Below are 20,619 nucleotides of genomic sequence, written 5' to 3' on the forward strand. Positions count from 1 at the left end.
TTTACAGGAAGAGTATGAGGACTCTAGTGGAAATGTAGTCAATAAAAAAACATATGAGGATCTCAAGAGACAAGGATTACTGTAGTTATCAATGCTATTTTACCAAGGTATTAGTCCATTTTTTGGTATCCTTTTGGATTTGGACCCACTCTCTATTCCCCATCTTTTTGTAATTCAGAAATTTTTGTTCATCAAAATAAAGATATTTTCGCCCCTCTAACAATTTTTTTCTCCAGTGTTTTGAGGTGATGTATTTCAATAGATGAATTGGCATGTTCTAAAATATTACTTTTGTCAGACCTCTCTTGTAAATTACAAGAACAATTTTACTAACTATAATGGCAAACTTTTTTTACTCACTACCATGCATTTCATTTCAAATGTGCATGTGCAGCAATGCGAGGCTGTGTAGCAGTAATTAACACATTGCTGTTCAAATCTCAGGTTTGTGATGTAAAAGAATCAGACCAAAATAAATTAAACTTTTTCTACCTCAGTGTTACCCATGAGCGATTGTAGGATACACTCTATACAGCAGAGCTCATCCAACACAATACAGTAATCCCTCGTTTTTCACGGTTAATGGGAACCAGACACCCCCCCGCAAAATGTGAAAAACCGCAAAGTAGGACCACCCATCGCCCCCCACCGACACACAGAACCCAGGAATTCTCATGTACATGTATCTGGGTACCAGAATGATTAAATATATATACAACAGTATTTATAGTTTACATAGTTGATACTAAGATTACAACAGTATACATATTTACTTAAATCTTTACTTATAAAACCTTTGTTAATATTTCCTACAACAGTTGCCTGACTGGTCGGAAACACAGGGGAGACATATGCACGCACACACAGCAAAGGAGAGGCTCGTTAGAGGCTTTAAGTTCACTCACCTGCAGCATTACGACATGATCGTAAACTGGTCCTTGAAGAAGTATGCATAGCTGTCTTCTTCCAAAAAAGGGCATTTTCATCCAAGTTAAAAACGTGCGCCCGCCATCTAGGAAACTCTTTTTCCACTACTGACGAGCAGCACCATGCAGATGCACGTTTCTGATGCTGCATATATTTTTTTAATTATTTGAACCAGCCTTTTCTGGTCAAAAAGCCTCTTCCTCGAGTGTGAGAAAGACAATACAGGGTCCAATAAAGTGAAAAGTCCCCTGTCCAGAGCCCTGGAGGACATCCCAGTAGGTCCCGCGGTGCCCGCGCCATTTTCTGCACAAAGTGGTTGATTCCTCCTTATGTGTCCCTAAAAGGGGTGCCCGTGGCGTGACCACCTCTTGGGAGCCGCAAAGGAAGCTTTCGCTTGGCTACAACACTGAGGTGGTACAGTATTGCAACTACATAATCAAAAAATGTGATCGCTTAAAAAAAAAAAAAAAAAAAAATTATCACAAACATAAGACTAAGATACAGTACATATGCAGCTGGTCAACCACGTGGACGAGACGTCGACAACAAGGAAATGGGTGGGACAACGGAAGTTGCCACTCTTGCTGTCATTGGTTGATGCCAACAACCAACCAATTTATTTATTTATTTATTTTCTCTGCTTTATAGTTCCAAATGTTGTGCTGGGGACATGCCTTGTCAATCCGTGTTGTATCAATCCGCCTCACCTAAATATAGTACCTAATGTAAGCCGATCTGGCTTGTTTTGGGTGGTGTGAATGAAAACCTGCGATGCACTGAATCTGCAATAGGTGATCCTTGAAGTAGAGAGGGATTACTGTATTAGGCTTTGTAAAACAGATCCTGTAATTCAAGGTGGGTACCCACACCTTTTAGTGTTAAAAATGGAATGAAAGCATTGAATGTGAGGATTAATAATATAAACGTAAAACATGAAAAATACTATTTAGAATGCTGCTATATATATATATATATATAAGATAAAGATCCATAACATTCCTACAAGTCAACTTCTGAAAGGCATGAAAAAACATGATTTTAGAGTGGCCTTGTCAATGTCCAGACTTGAATATGAAAGCCAGAGTAGAGACTGAATATCTACGCTTATTGAGAAGGCTGACAGGTTGTGTGAGGAGGCAGAAGAAAGGAGGAATCTGAGGTTTATCCCCGAGGCCAATGCACTCAGAGCCAGAGCAAAGGACAAGAGAGCCACTTTGGCACCTCTGCAGCAACAAATAGAGGAGGCACTGGGTAGGCTCAAGGAGCTAGAGTTAGTTAGGGGTGCTGAGACAGAGAAAGTTATAGTAAGTATTATATAAGAGTAATTATGTGAAGACATTGACAATGGTCATATCAATGAGAACTACCACAAGGGGTGACAGGTGATCACTGTCACAGGTACTGAGGTACTGGAACCTTTGATTAACCAAGAACGGTTGATGGCACCATTGGGTGAGTCTTTTTTCCTTACTCTTGATTTCCCACGATGCCCCTAAATTTTTTTTTCGTGTCAAAACCTAAGAATGACCCTAAAACGTCCTTATGTTTTTTTGGGTCAGACTGAGTATGAACCCTGATTGATTGACTGAGGACAACAACATCAGACGTGATTAAAAAAAAAAAAAAAAAATGTCCAGGCTCGATTTTCAAGAAACAACCCAACTTTTAAAGGCTCGGTCAACCAAAATAGTCGCTGTCTAGTTGTTTGCAACCAGGAAAAGGATTTGGAGGACCTCCAGAGCAGTTTGTTCAAGATTGGGGACCAGACCACCAGAATTCGTTTGGGCCTGTAAGGTACGACCGGCATCTTCGCCCACCATCGGAAGGAACTCACCCCCTACTGGTGATGGTGATCACTTGACAGCTCTGTCCTTCTCTTCACCAGTGTCCCAAGACATGATTCAAGTCCGATGACACGACCACAAACTCTGTCATCAAACTGCGACTCAGGTGTCCTGATTACAAGTGCACACATGAACTCTCTTATGCTTGCACATGGTGTTTATGGACAGTCTGTGATGAGCACAGAAGTCCAATGACAGAAGATCACTTGTGCTCTGATCGAGGGGGGCCATTACTTCCGATCACGCCCTTCCAGGTCTCATTGTCACAATACACTTGAGCATTGAAGTCCCCCAGCAGACTGATGGAATCACCAACAGGAGCACTATTCATCACCCACTTCAAAGACCCTGAAAAGTGCAGGTACTCGTATTTGGTACATATTCATAAACAGTCCCCCACCCGAAGGCAGAGGGAGGCTAGCCTCTCGTCCACCAGGGTGGGGAAAAAAAAAAAAAGTACAGGAGTCGAGCCGTGTGGGCAATAAGTATACACGCCTGCTTGGTGCCTCTCACCGTGGTCAGAATGGAAAAGAGTCTAATTAATCTCAAAAGAACTGGGAACAAATCGTAAGTTGTGTGAGAAGGTGAGCCTCACTATATAGTCCAAGTCGAGAATTGCCTATATCTGCTTAAAAAGAGGAAGGTGGAAAGTTATTTCAAGGGAAGACATGCTACATCAGTTGAGTAACCAGTTGGGAGTGAAGCCACAGATGGAGTGAAACTGAAAACATCACAACACCTGAAAAAAATGGAAAAAAAAAAAACAACTTTGAAACATGGAATGCTCTTCCTGACGGAGGAACATGAGGAAGTATGCATTTGGATTACTGTTATTAGCTGTCTTTATATCAATGTGCGAGCAGATACTGTATTTTCAAACATGAACATTACATTAAATCATACATACATACATTAAATCCAAATACCGCAACAAACTCACAGATGAGGGCTTGCAGTCACGTTTTAATTACATCATACATGCCCGATTTTGAGATGCTGTCCATTGATGCCTGAAAACAAGTCACATTTACCGGGTAGGATTGTATTGTATGTGACAAAAGAGAAAACGGTGGTGCCTTTTACCTTTCACTCAGCATTCGTTGAATATTAAAGGTGAGCTTTTTGTTTTTAAGTTTTAAATCCTCAAATGACAAAATGTCCTTTATTGTGTTTCTATAATTTTATCAATGTAACAAATCAATGCATCATTAATGGAAGTTAAACATCATTTAGCTGTCCACCATCACCAGCAGACAGACAGACAGAAGCCCAAGATGGATCCGAACTTCTGTACACCAGTGATCGAGTTCCCTGGTCCGAACGGTCAACCTGTCCTGCCATGCCGTCATTGTCAGTTCCTGTTTTGTCATGTCTGACTGATTCCTGACGGCCTCCAGTCCAGCGTAGTTGACTGATGATACACAAACACTCCTGCATTCAACACTTACTCTTCGAAACAAAGAAATGCTTCTTGCTACTGATCCATTGCATGCTGAGATTCAAGATAAGAGTAATACTTTAGACCAGGGGTGCTCAATGTGTCGATAGCGATCAACTGGTCAATCGTGAGGCAGTCTTGGTCGATCGCTGGACGATGTGCCAAAAAAAAAGACCTCAGCCCATGTTCACTTTACACTGCATGTGTCTCTTCGCAGATATTCTATGTTGCGCACACAAAAAAAATTATCTAATACAAATTGAAAGTGTAACATTCAGCTTGTGGCATTTTGCAATGTGATTCAATGAGTGAGGGATGACTGGTAGTTACATCCAATGGCACAATTCATATACGTACTATAAAAAATGAAAAGAAGCAACTGGATTTTTTTAGGCAGCACACGGAACTTTCTCTAAACGACCACTGCTCTGCCACACTTTTTCCTGGTTTACCTTAGACCCCCCCCCGCTCTTAAAGACGTACACTCATAATTACATAAATGTGTTTTATAATGTCATCGCCCACCACCGCTGCTTTAGTTAGCAACACAGTCCGGGCAACGTAGAGCAAAGACAGACTACACGTACAGCTTATGTTTACTTTTGATATCAATGGAGAAAGTTAAAGAAATGCTGTTGTTTTAAGATGCAATGACTATGTCAATAGTCGAAGAAAAAGTGGTTAAACTGGATGAGATTTTCTCTTACGAATGGGAAAGGTCTGGTCTTAAGCCAAAGTAGAAAGTGCTGGAAGAGAGAGTGTAATTTTAAGGTCAAGTCTCATCCCGAAAACATTGTAAAATAGTGGAATGAAAAATACTCAAAATCACTTCAATGTCTATACGAAAAAATATGGGCGGAGAACGCGTCATCCATGCGCAAAGTTGCGGAAGTGTCATTTGACATCCAAGTGCTCAACATATTGGCTGCATCTTCTGTCCGTGACGTTACTCCAGATATTCCCCATTGAAAACACGCTGTGGCCCCGACTGTGGGAGACGAACACGCCCCTTCTGACATGGAAGGTCTTTTCGAAGAAGAGAACATCTCACAACCGAGTGAAGTTACCGGGGCAATATTCCCCTCTTGTTTCGAGCCATATTCAGATGATGTGTGATCACTGCCAAACCGCCTCCCCGTCCGATCCACTTCCGCGGCAGAGATGAGCCATTGCGGCTCATCGCAGCCGGCCGGTGTGGCTCATTTTCGGCGCCGAGGTGGCTTATCACGGAGCCGAGCAGTGCTGCTTTAGGGGGTTGTTCATAGCCGCCGCAGTACGCGATGAACAACACCGTCGAGCCGGGGCGCTTTACGGCGTTGTCGTCACACGCAGCTTAGTGCTGCATTGTGGCAGCAGTTTTCAGAGCCGCTGCATGCCCGAAGCACACCCTTCACTAGCAAAGAGACGCAGCAGCCCGACGCACACATTGACACATTTCATACGCGGATCTTTTGTTACGTTATGAGAGACCGATTACGTGGTCCGCCCCAAACTAATATTTTTTTTAGTAACTATACACAGCTACCTGTCATTTGGAAGCCACAAAGCTCTCATCCTCTGCACCCGTGCAATCCATTTTTCACAGCGAACTGGGTCTCTTGCAAACTAATGAAGGGTAAATCCATCCTCCCGAGTGTTCAAGCAATGTCCAACAATGCAACGAGCAGGCATTTTGGCTTACACGAAGGAACAACGAGCTCCCTTCCTGGAGGTAAAACTAATGGAAACAAACGAGTCCTCTTGAGGGCGGTCCTGTCCTTTACGTCACTTTCTGCTTCTTCTCGAAAACAAATCCCTCGAGAGGATTTTCATGGCGGGAGTTACAAAAAGCTGTATACGTCAAAATCACGTTTTGTGGTGGGGGGAAAAAAAAAAAACGCATGGGTCCTTGTCGGCTGCCATTTTTTTCATTAATAACATACTAAAAATCATGCATTTCATGACAGTGGCCCTTTAAGCATCCATTCGTTGTCATCTACGTGTCCAGTCAATTTGTTGGGTAGGGATTTCATGATAAAATGGTATTGAAAATAGTATTGAAATTATGGGTCTGGTAGATAGTGTGGAATCATGTGTTAGATTCAGTCCCGACAACCCGCTACACACTTATCATTGGGGAATCAGCAGTTTAATTAGCTCCTATCTGACAAGGTTTGCGGCTCAGTTCATTTCTCACGGTTCTGACGTAATGAGCAACCATAAATTGCATTGGACAACACACGTGCACGACAGATCACATCAACATTTTGAGGAGACTTTTTACAGAGACCTAAAGCAGGTAACCAGACTGTTTTTCCAATAGCCTCAAATGGTTATGCGTTACATGATTTTTTTATATTGTCACGATTATCTTTCTGTTTGGGATAGCTTTCATGTTTTTCTTTGTTGGCACAAGTAACAGATTCAACATCAGACATTCAAGTTTGCAGCAATTCAGTCACCAGTGGTGTTCATTCTAGTGTTCAAAATATATTTTCGTCATGTCCTCCTAGTTTTAGTTGGGAAGATTCATGTCGGCCGTGGTGAAGTGAGATTTCATTGCTCTAACAAAAGTGCAAGGGTTGGATGCTGAGGTTTTTATAAGCGGACCGCTACCATTTCTATGATCTGGAGATGAACGTTTCTCGAGGCTCCGTCAATTGACCCCTCCGTAGAAATTGCGTCATCCGTGTCGCTGACCAATCAGAGGCCAGAGATCTGCACAAATTGTATTGTATGGTCCAGTATAGCTTTTGTTAGCATTTTATCGCGTATTTGGGTTCTTTAACAATAGATATGGTTAAGAGGTGTAGTCACGGACTTTATAATACTGACAACAGGTATCCTGAAAGGCTAGTTGGTGGAGTTCAATTCGTACTCTTTCCAAAACCGAAGACCCAGTACGAAAAATGTCTTCAATGGATCATACTTTGTGGAAGACCGCATGATCAACTGAATCCATCAACCGGAACAGATATGTTTGCACGAAGGTAAGCCCTATATTTGATTTCAATACATGTCTCATATAAATGAATTAGCAGTTCTTCGCTTGCATAAGATAGCGTGTGAATGATTGACACACTTGATCTGTGTTGAGCGATATTTTGCGATGATCTGACTGCACAAACGTGTCCCTTTGTTCGCGGCTAATGAGCTAAGCTAAACCGGATTAGCAGTCCTAAAAGCCTTCAACGTGCACAGAGACACCAAGACTGAAGGAAGGATGTTTGAGGACACTAAAGTAGTGATTGTCGTACTCAGTCGGGACTTACGTAGGTTCGGCACTAATTCAAGAATAATTATTGAGGGGAGCGCGTGACGTTACACAAAGAAAACGAGAGAAACAAATCGTAAATCAAGCCTCGCCTTCTTCTTTTCCTTCATACGGCGGTTCACAAACGGCTATACAGATACATATACAGATTATGCACACAAGTGTGATATGTAACACAAAAATAGGAAACTGTCAATGACGAATTCGTCTTTGGGTTATAATATATTATATTATGTGGCTTCTCGGTCTTCCTCTGACTCTGGAAAGATCTTGCGCTAATATCAATGTTTTCTCCGTCGATATGCATGTAAATACTATTGAAATACCCCTTGCTAAAATACTTGAAGCCCTGCTGTCTGCTTTTCAACGATATTTCACTGTTAGCTAAGAATGCGAGTGAGAAATCAGCCAGTAAATCGGACAGTTTCGCTCTATTCTTTACTTGCTGCGCCGCCCTTTTTGCTAATTGTTTGTCTGACGTAGGCGCACGTGGTGTGATGTCACTTCAGGAGGTGTGGTTAAGTGCCCTGTACGGAGGGATCAATTGAATAGGTTGGTTAGGCAAGGTATGCACTGCACTATCCGTGAGTTTCATTGACAATTTCTGGCTTTTTTGGGAGTGTAAAAATCTTTACAAAGCAGACAATTTCTGTCTAAATAGACAAGGGGTTAAGTTATTAGCTGCCAACATTTTCTACTGTGTGTGTCATTTACCCTGTACAGAAAGTGTTTACAAAAACCAAGGACAAAAGGATCCAGTTGTTCCCAAACAATTGGAGGAACAAGAGATAAGGCGGCGAGATGCAGATGCATTTGTGTCATCCAAACAATCCGATGAGCAAATGACAAATGGAATGTGCCAGCACTTTAAATCTCCCACACCTCTTCCTGCCCCATTGGAGCCATACACTCCTCAGAATCTCCCCTCTATGACTACAACAACCATACAATCCACAGTAGATGTTGGCTACCCCTCTTCCAGCCTGAATGCAATGTTGGTCTGATGGATAGGATGAAGACTATTGTCAACGATGGAGTCCAGCCCATACCACGCCAAGATCCTCCCCCCATCCCCTCTCGCCTGAAACCACCGTCCACTAAGAAGCAAAAAGCCCCTCCTCCACCCATGAAGACTATCTGTAAATCTGGTCTTTTCCAGAATAACTCAGACCCCTATGGAGATCAGGTATTTTTGATCCCTATAATTACAAGGAAAAGAAAGTTGGTCAAAAAAGACATGGCGCCAAAAAAGTAGAACTTCCAACTTAGTGAGGATAAAATGTGAGTATCGAACCATTCTCTCCAGCCATCTCTGCGAGACTAGCTCTTTTTAATATCAGGTCATTGGGTAACAAATGTTGATCATTAACATCATTACAACATATTGCCTGGACGTCTTATTAAATGAAACATGGTTAACAGAAAGTAGCTGTAATACCATTTTGAATGAGGCAACACCGGTGATTTTAATTTTATGAACAAGTGTCGTACAGTTGAAAATGGTGGTGGTATTGCTGTTATTTTTAAATTATTATTTCAATGTAAAGAAATGATAATGGGTGATTTAACTCTTTTGAATATCTGTGTTTTTTAGTTAAGGGTGATCCAAAAGTTATTTTAATTGGATGATTCCATGTTAGCAAGCTATAGACTCATCTCCCATTCATAACCAAGATTCTTGAGTATTAATTTTAATCAACTCAACAATTTCTTGAATTTAAATGGACTTTTTGACAAATTTCAATCAGGTTTCCGAACTCATCACAGTACAGAATCTGCTCTTATCAAAGTGCCATAATTATCAAGTATACAAGTGATATAAGGTTGAATCCTGACTCGGGAAAGGTGTCAATTTTGGTCTTGTTGGATCTCAGCGCGGCTTTTGATACGGTAGGTCACAATATACTGCTAAAAAGGTTGGAAACATGGGTAGGACTAAATGGAACGGTCCTTAAGTGGTTTGGGTCCTACCTGGAGTAAAGGAGCTACTTTGTGACCATTGGAGGTGCTCGGTCTCAGCTAATGGCAATCACCTATGGGGTCCCTCAAGGGTCAGTTCTTGGATCTCTCCTGTTCAGCCTGTATATGCAACCCTTGGGTCAAATTCTTCAAAACTTTAATTTTGACTACCATAGCTATGCAGATGACACAGTTATATTTAGCAGTTTCTCCAGATGACTATAGTTCAATTGAGGTATTGTGCCTCTGTTTTAAATCAGATAAATAACTAGATGAACCAAAATTTTCTTCAACTAAATCACAACAAAACTGAGAGAAATGTTTTTGGCAATGGAGAAAAGAGAATTGCTGTTAGTAAACACCTGGACTCTCTTATCTTTAAAAACCAAAGACCAACTCCGAAACATTGGTGTTCTGATTCCGACCTGACTTTCAACAATAATATCAAATCAATCACAAAAACTGCCGTCTACCATCTGAAAAATATATCGAGAGTCAAGTCTTGTATGTGTCAAGCAGACCAGGAAAAGCTCATCCATGCTTTTATCTCAAGTAGACTTGACTACTGTAATGTTCTTCTGACTGGACTCCTCAAAAAGAGTATTAAACAGCTGCAGCTCACTTTCTGACCAAAACAAAGCGGTCAGAGCATATAACGCCAATCCTAAAGTCCTTGCACTGGCTTCCAGTCAGCTTTAGAATAGATTTTAAAGTTCTGCAACTGGTCTATAAATCACTAAATCATTTAGGTCCTGAATACATGAATGAAATAGTTAGCGCCAAGTGTAAATGTTTTTAAATCCAGGTTGAACACTCTTTTTTTTCTCATGCTTTTTAGAATATGTCCACTTTTTGATCATATTACTTGCACTGTATGTGGTTTTGATAATTGTTTTTAATATTTTGTCCGTCATTTTTATTGTTTTTATCACATTTTAAATTTTTTCTTTTTGTTTTCAAATGCCTTTAACTTGTGTATGAAATGTGCTAAACAAAAAAAATTGCTTTGCTTTGTATTTAATATTAAAACATCTAATCAGAAACTAAATATCTCATAACTTAATTGGAGATATTAATATATAGTTCTGAGGTTCAAGGTTCAATCCCGGACCCGCCGAGTTTGCATGTTCTCCCCGTGCCTGCATGGGTTTTCTCCGGGCACTCCGGTTTCATCCCACATCCCAAAAACATGCAACATTAATTGGACACTTTAAATTGCCCCCAGGTGTTATTGTGAGTGCGGCTAATTGTCTCCATGTGCCCTGCGACTGGCTGGCAACCAGTTAAGGTTGTACCCCACCTCCTGCCCATTGACAGCTGGGATAGGCTCCAGCATTTCCCGCAACACTTGTGAGGATAAGTGGTTAAGAAAATGGATGGATAGGTCTATATTATAATATATTACGTTGATTTTCTGATTAGACCTTTTTTTCTTAAAAATATGTACTGTTCTGTACAGATGTGATTGTTCTTAATTTTTTTTTTAGATTAGATTAAACTTCAAACAATGTTTTTGAATTTGTGATAGATTTTGATTAGTAAAGAAGCGGATGCTGAGTTCATAAATTTCAAATTTAGCACTGTTTATAGAATTTGTGTGATAGATTTTGATTGATTTAAAAAATGGAAGAAATTATCCTTCCATTTCCAAGCCAATAATCCTCACAAGGGTCACAGGAGTGCCGATGCCTATCCCCATTAACTTTGGGTGAAAGACAGACTACACCCTCAACTGGTCGGTCGTCAGTTGTAGGGCACATAACGCTATCACTGAGCAGGAATAGAACCCAGTCTCCCCACACCAAAGTCAGATTTGTGTACCACTACACCATCAGACTCTTATCAAAAGAAATTAATCCGATTCATACCCAGCGCAGCTTTTGTGTAGTTTGCATGTTCTCCCTGCGATCAGTTCAAGGTGTACCCTGCTTCTCCTCCATAGATATCTCAGGTAGACTCCAGCAACACTCATGAGGATAAGCGGTACAGTAAATGAATTGATGGATGGCTTTACTATTCCTTTATTTACCGCGGGGGTTATGTTCCAATAAATACCTGCCTTAAGTGAAATCCGCATAGTATGTTTCTTTCATATTTAGTTTTTTTCATTGATTATATTTTTTGTTTAGTAATTTTTTTTTTTTTTACAATTTTTTTTGTTGACAGTGTTTTTTCGTTTCTGTTTTAAGGTTGTAAGACTCCTAACTACACACTTTAAAACTTTTTTCAGACATAACATAGCATAAACCCTTTCTCACATTTAACCACTCAAACTTTAACCCTTTGTAGATTAAAAAATTACACTACTGTAGTCTAGAAAACCAAGGAAACCAAAGATCAAAACTTGTTTCAGGCCAAATAGTTTATTATTACACTTGTTACGTATCATTCCGAAGGTCTTTGGGTCTGGAGGTCTTTGGGCTGTCAATATGCCTCCTAGCACCCACGATGAAACTTTGCTTTCCAGAATTGCGGTGGATAACGTGAACCTCGTGGCTTTCGCTAGCCATAGCCTTTAGCTGCACTTTTGATAACTCATTGGAGCGGGCTATGTCAATCGCTTTTTCGGGCGTGAGCTCCGGCCCCTGGCTGAGTAACTTTTCACACACACTCTGTGAGTTGGTAGCGAAAACTGCACTCTCTGACCATCTCATCGCTGTTTGTGTAGTTACAGTCTTTAACCAACAGCTTGAGTTCTGTCAAAGTGCTCAAATGACTCAGTTACTTTGCGCCTTCTCGTGAAACTTATATCTAGCAAATATGAGGTTTGGTTTTGGAGTGAGGTAATTTTTCACAATACATTTTTAGCAACTTATCTTCATCTCTGGTCAGTGTCCACGTATTGCTGACATCCCGTCCTTTACTGGTGATCCACACCAGGAAGAAACTCCACTTTACCTCTTCAGTTCTGTTTTTCAGCATTCTCGTGAACATGAGTTCGGCATGTTGCTTGAATCTCTGCCATGCATCTGGTAAATTGGATGAGTCCCAGTCCATACTTGGGGTTGGAACACGTGTCAAACGCATCCATCATGTTCAGTTCCTTGTCGGCTTCGTTCGTTTTTTTACCCCGTGAGTCGGTAGTTCTACTTCCATCACTCTGACACCATGTTAGGATCTTGTTGTCGTGTTATTGAATAACGTAGACATGAGTCCAACTACACTTTTTAACGTGGGTGATATTTATTTTGCTTTTCCCCCCGCTAACCTCTCATGCTCACTTCTTTATCGTCCTGTCTCGTTGCACTCCGCTGACGTCAACACAATCACACTTGCTATTTATGAGAAGTACTATAGCTCAATCTAATAATGAGACTATACTTGCTCTTGAGTTTCACATGTGGCTTCTTTATTCCTCACTCCAGCACAAGTGCCTCAATCACCTCTGGTTAATTTGTTCGTTTGTCAAAGGACTTTCAAGATAAAAGATCAAACGATAACCATAGCCAAAACATTACAGTATACATTTTTAACGTTTCCCAGCCAACAAAAAAAAGGTGCGACAGATGGGTATCTGCCCTGAAGAGGGGCAACTGGGCGCCCACCATGTACGCTCAACTTTGCAGCAAGCATTTCATTTCTGGTAGGTACATGTTCTGTCCATATGTATGTTGGCGGTGGTGGTGGTGAGGGGATTGCTTGTATCTTTTCTGTATATCATTGGTTGTGATAACAGTCCAACTGTTGTGCAATATCTGATAAAGCTGTCGAGTTTAGATCATCCAATGACAAGTCCGCCTTGATATGAGGACACAATCTTGCGGTCCAAGATGGCGTCGGAAACAAAAAACACGCGTTCGGCGTGACGTCACTGAAAAGTATCTTTTGGACACTCTAAATTGCCCCGAGTTGTGATTGTGAGCGCGACTGTTGTCTGTCTCTATGTGCGCCAAGATTGACTGGCAACCAGTTCAGGGTGTAGCCTCCTTCCTACCTGATGACAGTTGGTATAGGCTCCAGCACTCCCGAAATCCTCGTGAGGATAAGCGGCTGAGAAAATGGATGAACTGTAATGAACAAAACCTCAATTGCCCCCGTTCTTGAACACCTTGCTGAAGTTCGTCCATACTTCTTGTCTTTCTGAATACTTGTCTTCTTCCTCATCTTCGCTGGCATTGTCATCTCTGACAAGTTTTCATCAGTCAGCGACATTTTGACATTTGGGAGGAAACTTTTCAACATACATACTAAAGAGCCACACTGCGCGCATCGAACAATTATGTAACTTAGGCAAGCTCAACGCACTCTGCACAATACAGGACACATGACACAGTGGAGATGGATAGGTTTCCAATTACTCCATCTTGTGTCATAGAGGTCAGAGAACACAGATGATAGGTGATATTGTTGGAAGGTGGTCCTTTTGGGGTCCTTCCGCGTGTTTGTCCAATTCCAGGTTTGGTCCATAAGAGGACTCCAGAGGCGTGAAATGTGACAAACTGTCATGCCCCTGGCATCCTCCCCAGGCTTTGCGTGGTCAGCCAATTAGTCGGCACACACCTGCACCCTGTTTGGGCTGATTACACCCAGTACTTATAGGACACGGGGGACAACTAGTCCTCCGCCAGATCGTTGATTCTCATGCCGGTTCCCGCACTCCCGTTTACCTGACCTACCGTGCACCGACCCTTGCCTGTTCACTGACCATCCTAGTAAGCCTGCCTCTTCTGATACTGCTGCTTTTCCTGACTGACTTGCTGATCATTGACCACGGACCGAATAAAGGCTTTCTGTACTCTATCTGCTTGCCTCTGGAGTTGTGCATTTGGGTCAGCCTGCGAGCCCCGGTCGTGACAGAACGATCTGGCCAAAACATGGACCCAGCCGATTCTGAGGCCATCCGCCGCTCGCTTTAAATCCAGGTAACGAATCAACATCTCCATGAGATCTGTGCCCGGCTGTAGCCGTGACTAGCATCCCAAGCTAGCACGGCTGCTACGCCAACGATGGTCACTCCGCCTGTCGCTCCGAGTCCACCCGTTCTGCCTGTTACGGAGCCCTCCTGTGCCAGCATAACTCTGCTCTCCCGACCGGAACGTTTTTCAGATGACTCAGGCAACGTCAAGCCCTTCCTTGCGCAGTGCGACTTCCATTTCGAACTGCAGGCGTCCGCTTTCCCCACGGACCGCTCCCGGATCATCTTCGTCATTTCCCACATGACGGGGAGGGCGGAAGCGTGGGCCACTGCAGAGTGGAGTCCCAACTCGTAGATCTGCCGTTCATGGACAACGTTCGTCTGCGCACTCACCCAATTATTCCAGTATGCGGCTGCGGAACGCAAGGCGGCGACCTCACTCATGACAATTCTCCAAGGCCGTCGCCGCGTGTCAGACTACGCTATCGAATTCCGTATCCGGGCCGCCGAGAGCCGGTGGAAAGAGGAGGCTCTCCATGATGCCTTCTACCAGGGACTTTCCCCACATACCCATCTGTGGCCACCTCATTGCCGTGGATATGGCAAGGCGGAAGGCCTTCGCTTGGACGTCCTCATCGGACTGGCCCTCAAGGTGGATCAGCGCTTGGCCGTGCAGGGGGAGATGGACGGCATGACCGAGGAGGAGACAGAGAGACTCAACCTGGTCACTTCCCGGCCGCCCACACTGCTTTCTACGTCAGAACCCATGCAAGTGGAGGGTCTCGGCAGCTCAGCGGAGGAGTGCTTTCGCCGGCGACGAGAAGGGCGATGTTTCTACTGTGTTCGTCTTGGACACTTAATCGCCCGCTGTCCGGTTCAACCGAAGCGCTCCGACCTTAGGATCTCTGTGCCGGTGAGTGTGCGATATACTGAATGAATTTAAATGAATGAATGAATTTAAATTATACAGAGATGTCTTCTTCGATGTTCGGTGGGTCAGCCAGGGCATCGTCGAGGATGAGAAGGACTTGCAGAAGAAGACTTTTCTTGTAGAGATATTTCTTGATGGCAGGACCAAAAACCAGGTTTACCCTGTCCACAAAAATCTGCCTAGTGACCCAGACCTATGGGTTCGCCCTGCACTTAAATCTGTAGTCTTTCTTTTGAAATTTTATGTTTTGAAGGCTGTGGGATTTTCCAAGTGATATACGAGCAGTGGTTTGATTTTGAAATCATGACTCTCATAAGCAAACAGCACGAGAGATAGTCAGTCTTTCATGTGCCTGTGGACTGGCATCTTTGCCTTGTCTGTTATGTATGTCCTCCTTGGCATTGTCTTCAAAAACAACCCAATTTTGTCGCAGTTGAAGATTTACTGGGGGATGTATCCTTTGCCTTTGAGTTTAGCAAAAGTTGTTGCTGTCATCACTAAAACACAAGGCTGAACACAAAATGCACGTTTCACGAGACCAGATACAGTTTGAGGAGCGTATTTATTCAGTCCACGGTCGGTACACAGGCAGGCAGTCCAAACAAGCAACAGTGTCGGAATCACTAGGTGAAGAGGCAGGGTCATCAAGGAGGCAGGGTTCGGTACACAGAGCATCAAGGACAAGGACATGGACTTGCGGGAACGTGACATGGAAGTACAACGATCTGGCAAGGACCAGACCGCACACGTGGCAATATATCCGGACCGTAATTAACGAGATGAGAAGAAGGTGGGCGCATTTGCTCATTGGACAGGTACGCACCGGGCTGAGGACAGAAACACCCATGACGGTCACATTTCCTCAGCTGCCTTCACATCATTGCAAGCAGCCTCACCACATCTGCAGATGGAGTGTATCTGCTTTTTCTAAAGTTTTCAAACCATCCCCGGCTGGCTTTAAAAGATTCACTAGATGCCTCCAGGATGTCTGTTGATGTGCCTGGTCTCTGCTGTACCAAATCCAAGTAGATCAGGGGTGTCAAATTCAAATACCCAGAGGATCAAAATTAAAAACTCAAAAAAAAGTGGCCGGCCAAACTTATTTCTTGAACAGTTCAGGGCGTACCCTGCCTCATGCCCGTTAACAGGTGGGATAGGCTCTAGCCCTCCCGTGACCCTTGTGAGGAAAAGCGGCGAAAGAAATGGATGGATGGATGGATAGCTTGTTACACTGTGATTTACTCTGATGCATCTGAGTCTAAACCAGATACTTGACAACTCTTCTTAGATCCAAGTTAGTCAAACTCTTGGGTCAGACTGGGCTGAAGAAATCCTCATGACTAAATGAAAGTTCTCGTCAGTAAAACTACTCCTTTATAGGGTTTTGCTAATCTTCATCAAAGATAAAGTTGTTTGCAGAGATGCATGTTGCCGAACATTGACAGCATTTCAGCAGCCTGTGCACTGAGTTGGGGCCGTGTGAACTGCACAACACCGACAGTCATAATTTGACTTGAGTGTGTCATTACACTGGAGCTCAATAGCCTCCATTCGGAAGTTGGTTGGAGCGCTTGTCACGTCAACTGAAAATGGATTGCTGAGTAGCTTAAATCAGCATTTCTTGGCTTTAAAGTCTGCAAATCGTTGGAAAAAGTCTGCACGAAGTACATTAGTTTTTCAACTGCACTGGGAAACATGGGAGGTGAGATCTGTTCTTTCATAATTTGGCCCCACAGAAAATGAGGCACGTTTCCCTGTTGCATCTGAGTATCCCACAAGAATAACTTGATTCTAAAAGCCCACACCACACTTTACATGTCTGTAATGACTTGCCCCACCCCTGAACCTGCAGGTTTAGCGCATTAAGATGGCTCATGTCACACAAGAATGACAACTTAGTCAAATTTTATATACCTGAGCTCTGTTGTGTTTTTGCCTTTGCTCTCCCTAAACAGAAATATTTCATAACACAGCTTAAAGCATCCTTCCATTACTTTTCCTCGGCTAACCCATTATACCTATGCGGGATCGGCCACGCCTCCGTATACTGAGCCTAACTCCTCCAGAAAGGACTTGGAAGTGGTGGTGATTTAAACCTTATGAAGTTAACTACAGTACTCGAGTTACATTGTTCATAATATGCTCAATTTTCAAGGCTTTGTCACACAACCCTTCCTGGTGGATTATTAAGTGGTAAACTGTAAACCTCCCTGCATGATTCTCCTGCATCTTCTCCCGAATTCCGTCCATCAGTCCAGTTTTCTGACCATACACCGCAGATGCACTATCTGTCGTTAGTCCTGCCAGTTTATCCGAAAGCAGCATAATTTCATTGAGACATTTGGATACCTTGAAGATTTATTCTTCTTTGGTTGTGCTATATATGGATTTAAATCTTAAACATTTCTCTGTAACAGTTACATATCCATTCCAAGGATGAGTATTGATAGCTGGGCAGTATCTGATGTGTCGCTGCTGTCGTCTACAGCAGATTTGGCGTAAAATCTTTCCCCTTTTCCTTCAGTTGTTCTTATAGATTAGTAGCAAGCTCACAAGTACGCACAACCACAGTGTTTAAGGTCAGGCTTACATTTAAATGGGCTTGCTTTTTATCTAGGCAAATGACATTGCAAACTTTGAGCAGGAACTTTTTAACAAACTGTCCCTTCGTAAAGGGCCTGGTTAATTTGGTGATCTCTGTGGCCACAATAAAACTAACCTTTACAGCAGTCTCACTTTGTGATGTTACTTGGAAGAACATAGTTTGCTGTGAAACCAGACTTCTTTTCATCTCCTCCAACTTCTGGAGCTTTTGCCTCTTGTTCAGATCATTATACCTGCCCTTGGGTTTTGTTTCATAGTGTTGTCATATTTATATTCTTTAACTACAGATGCTGGCTCCACATACAAGACAAACAGGTTTGTCTTCTGAAAGAATCAACATTTAGTCTGTCTCACAGCTGTCTTGAAAGGACCTGTTTTTTTGTCTTTTGTTTGGACCTTTTCCACGAGTGTCATGAGCTTCTCCTTCTTCTAGCTGCCATGATGCCTTCCAAAAAAAAAAAAAAAAAAAGAGCACTGGATGCTACAATGTTACCAAGCTATATAGGTATAGATGCATCTCAAATCTCCTTTTCATTGTCAAAATTGTTGAGAAAGCTATTCTAATCAACTCAATTATTTCTTGAACTTAAATGGACTTGGTGAATTTTTTTTTTTAACAGGATTCCGAAGACATCACAGTACAGGTACAATACTACTAAACAGGTTGAAAACGACGAAGTCTGAAACCTTGGTGTTCTGATAGATTCAGACCTGCGTTTCAATAGTCATATCAGACTAATTATAAACTGGTGGTCCAGAAGGTACGTCGGGAAGAGAAAGCAAAAAGGTGCGCCCAAGCTGTGTCGCAGGCCAAGCAATGGCACTGGTTGGCCTGCGAAGGATTGGAGGCAATTCAAACCGGCCACACCAACAAGCCACCAGACAGCGCACTGCTGGGTAGTGCAAGAGACTGGAAGCTACTGGCAGACCTGGACAAGAAGTTCTGTTTTCCATCTGAGATTGCAATTACCACCCTACGGCCAGATCTAGTGCTTGGGTCTGCCTCTCTCAAGCTCGTCTATGTCATTGAACTCACAGTGCCCTGGGAGGGGGCAGTCAAGGAGGCGTATGAGCGGAAGCGGCTGAGGTATGCAGGATTTGCCGCCGAAGTGCAGCAGCGAAGCTGGAGAGCAGAGGTACGCCTGGTGGAAATAGGCTGCAGAGGGTTGATAGCCTCCTCAACATCCAGGCTACTCAGAGAAATGAGAGTCCAGGGAAAGGCCCGTCAGCAGGCAGTCAGAGATCTCTCCAAGGCGGTGGAAAAGGCCAGCCACTGGCTGTGGATAAAGAGGACAGACCCTAATTGGGCCTACAAGAGAAATTGATGGCACCGAGGGGGTTAACCTGGGACACTGGGATTTACTGCTGAACCCTCTCAAGAGTGTCGTGGGCCTATCAGTGAAATACTTGATGTTGGAAGGAAGGCCACTTGATAACCCGTAGGGTGCCATCACTTATTTAAACATCCCACAGAGCCTCATGGGAGCCAAAATATGGATGAATAGAGGGATATGAACATCTAGTCTTACATAATACATCTAAAACTTCCTTGTGGACTACTTCAAATATTTGCTCAACAATCCAGAATAATGGTGACTGTGGTAAGGAAGATAAACAGGTCCAAAAAGATTGAAGCAACTGGCGGAAGGTGTCTGGTATCTTATGTGACAGAAGAGTTTCTGCTAGGATGGAGGGCAAAGTTTATAAAACATTGGTGAGGCCAGCCATGATGTATAGATTAGAGACAGTGGAACTGAAGAGACAACAGGAAGCAGAGCGAGAGTTGGCAGAAATTAAGATGTTGAGGATCGCAGTCATCTTCAGAATACACTTTAAAGTTTTGCTACTGGTCGATAAATCACTAAATGGTTTAGGTCCTCAATACATGAAAGAAATGCTTCTTCTTTTCCTTTCGTCTTTTCCTTTCAGGGGTCGCCACAGCGTGTCATAATTTTCCATCCAAGCCTATCTCGTGCATCCTCCTCTCGAACACCCAGTGTCCTCATGTCCTCCCTCACAACATCCATCAACCTTTTCTTTGGTCTTCCTCTCGATCTTTTGCCTGGCAGCTCCATCCTCAGCACCCTTCTACCAATATACTCACTCTCTCATCTCTGAACATGTCCAAACCATCAAAGTCTGCTCTCTCTAACCTTGTCTCCAAAACATCCAACTTTGGCTCTCCCTCTAATGAGCTCGTTTCTAATCCTATCCAACCTGTTCACTCCAAGCGAGAACCTAAGTATCTTCATTCCTGCTACCTCAAATTCCACTTCCTGTTGTTTCTTCAGTGCCACCGTCTCTAATCCGTACAACATGGCCGGACCCCCACGGTTTTATAAACTTTGCCCTTCATCCTAGCGGAGACTCTTCTGTCGCATAGAACACCAGACACCTTCCACCAACTGTTCCAGCCCGCTTGGACCCGTTTCTTCATTTCTTTACCACACTCTCCATTGCTCTCTATTGTTTACCCCTGTTATTTGAAGTCATCCACCCCTGGCTATCCCCTCTCCCTGAAGCTTCACTCCTCCTCCTCCGCCCCTCACATTCATACACATATATTCTGTTTTACTTAGGCTAATCTTCAATGCAGCCCTATGGGGGCACAAACCAGTGCAATCTGTAGGCCGGTCCCAAGCCCGGATAAATGCAGAGGGTTGCGTCAGGAAGGGCATCCGGCGTTAAAAACTGTGTCAAACAAATATGAGCGTTCATCTCAAGAATCCCATACCGGATCGGTCGTGGCCCGGGTTAACAACGCCCGCCCCCGGCACTGCTAATCTGCAGGGCGTCGGTGGAAATTTA

General features: G+C 43.2%; 1 protein-coding gene across 2 annotated transcripts in view; it reads left to right on the forward strand.

Moving 5' to 3' along the window:
* The window catches only part of sf3a3 (splicing factor 3a, subunit 3), a 44,561-nt gene extending 43,137 nt beyond the window's left edge, over positions 1 to 1,424 (forward strand). For both annotated transcript variants that reach the window (XM_061845371.1, XM_061845461.1), the window contains one exon: positions 8 to 1,424. In XM_061845371.1, the coding sequence (XP_061701355.1) occupies positions 8 to 85 (78 nt within the window). In that variant the 3' untranslated portion in view covers positions 86 to 1,424. The remainder of the gene's footprint in view (positions 1 to 7) is intronic.
* The last annotated feature ends 19,195 nt before the right edge of the window (positions 1,425 to 20,619 follow it).

This window comes from Syngnathoides biaculeatus, chromosome 1 (assembly GCF_019802595.1).
Source record: "Syngnathoides biaculeatus isolate LvHL_M chromosome 1, ASM1980259v1, whole genome shotgun sequence".
Taxonomy (NCBI): domain Eukaryota; kingdom Metazoa; phylum Chordata; class Actinopteri; order Syngnathiformes; family Syngnathidae; genus Syngnathoides; species Syngnathoides biaculeatus.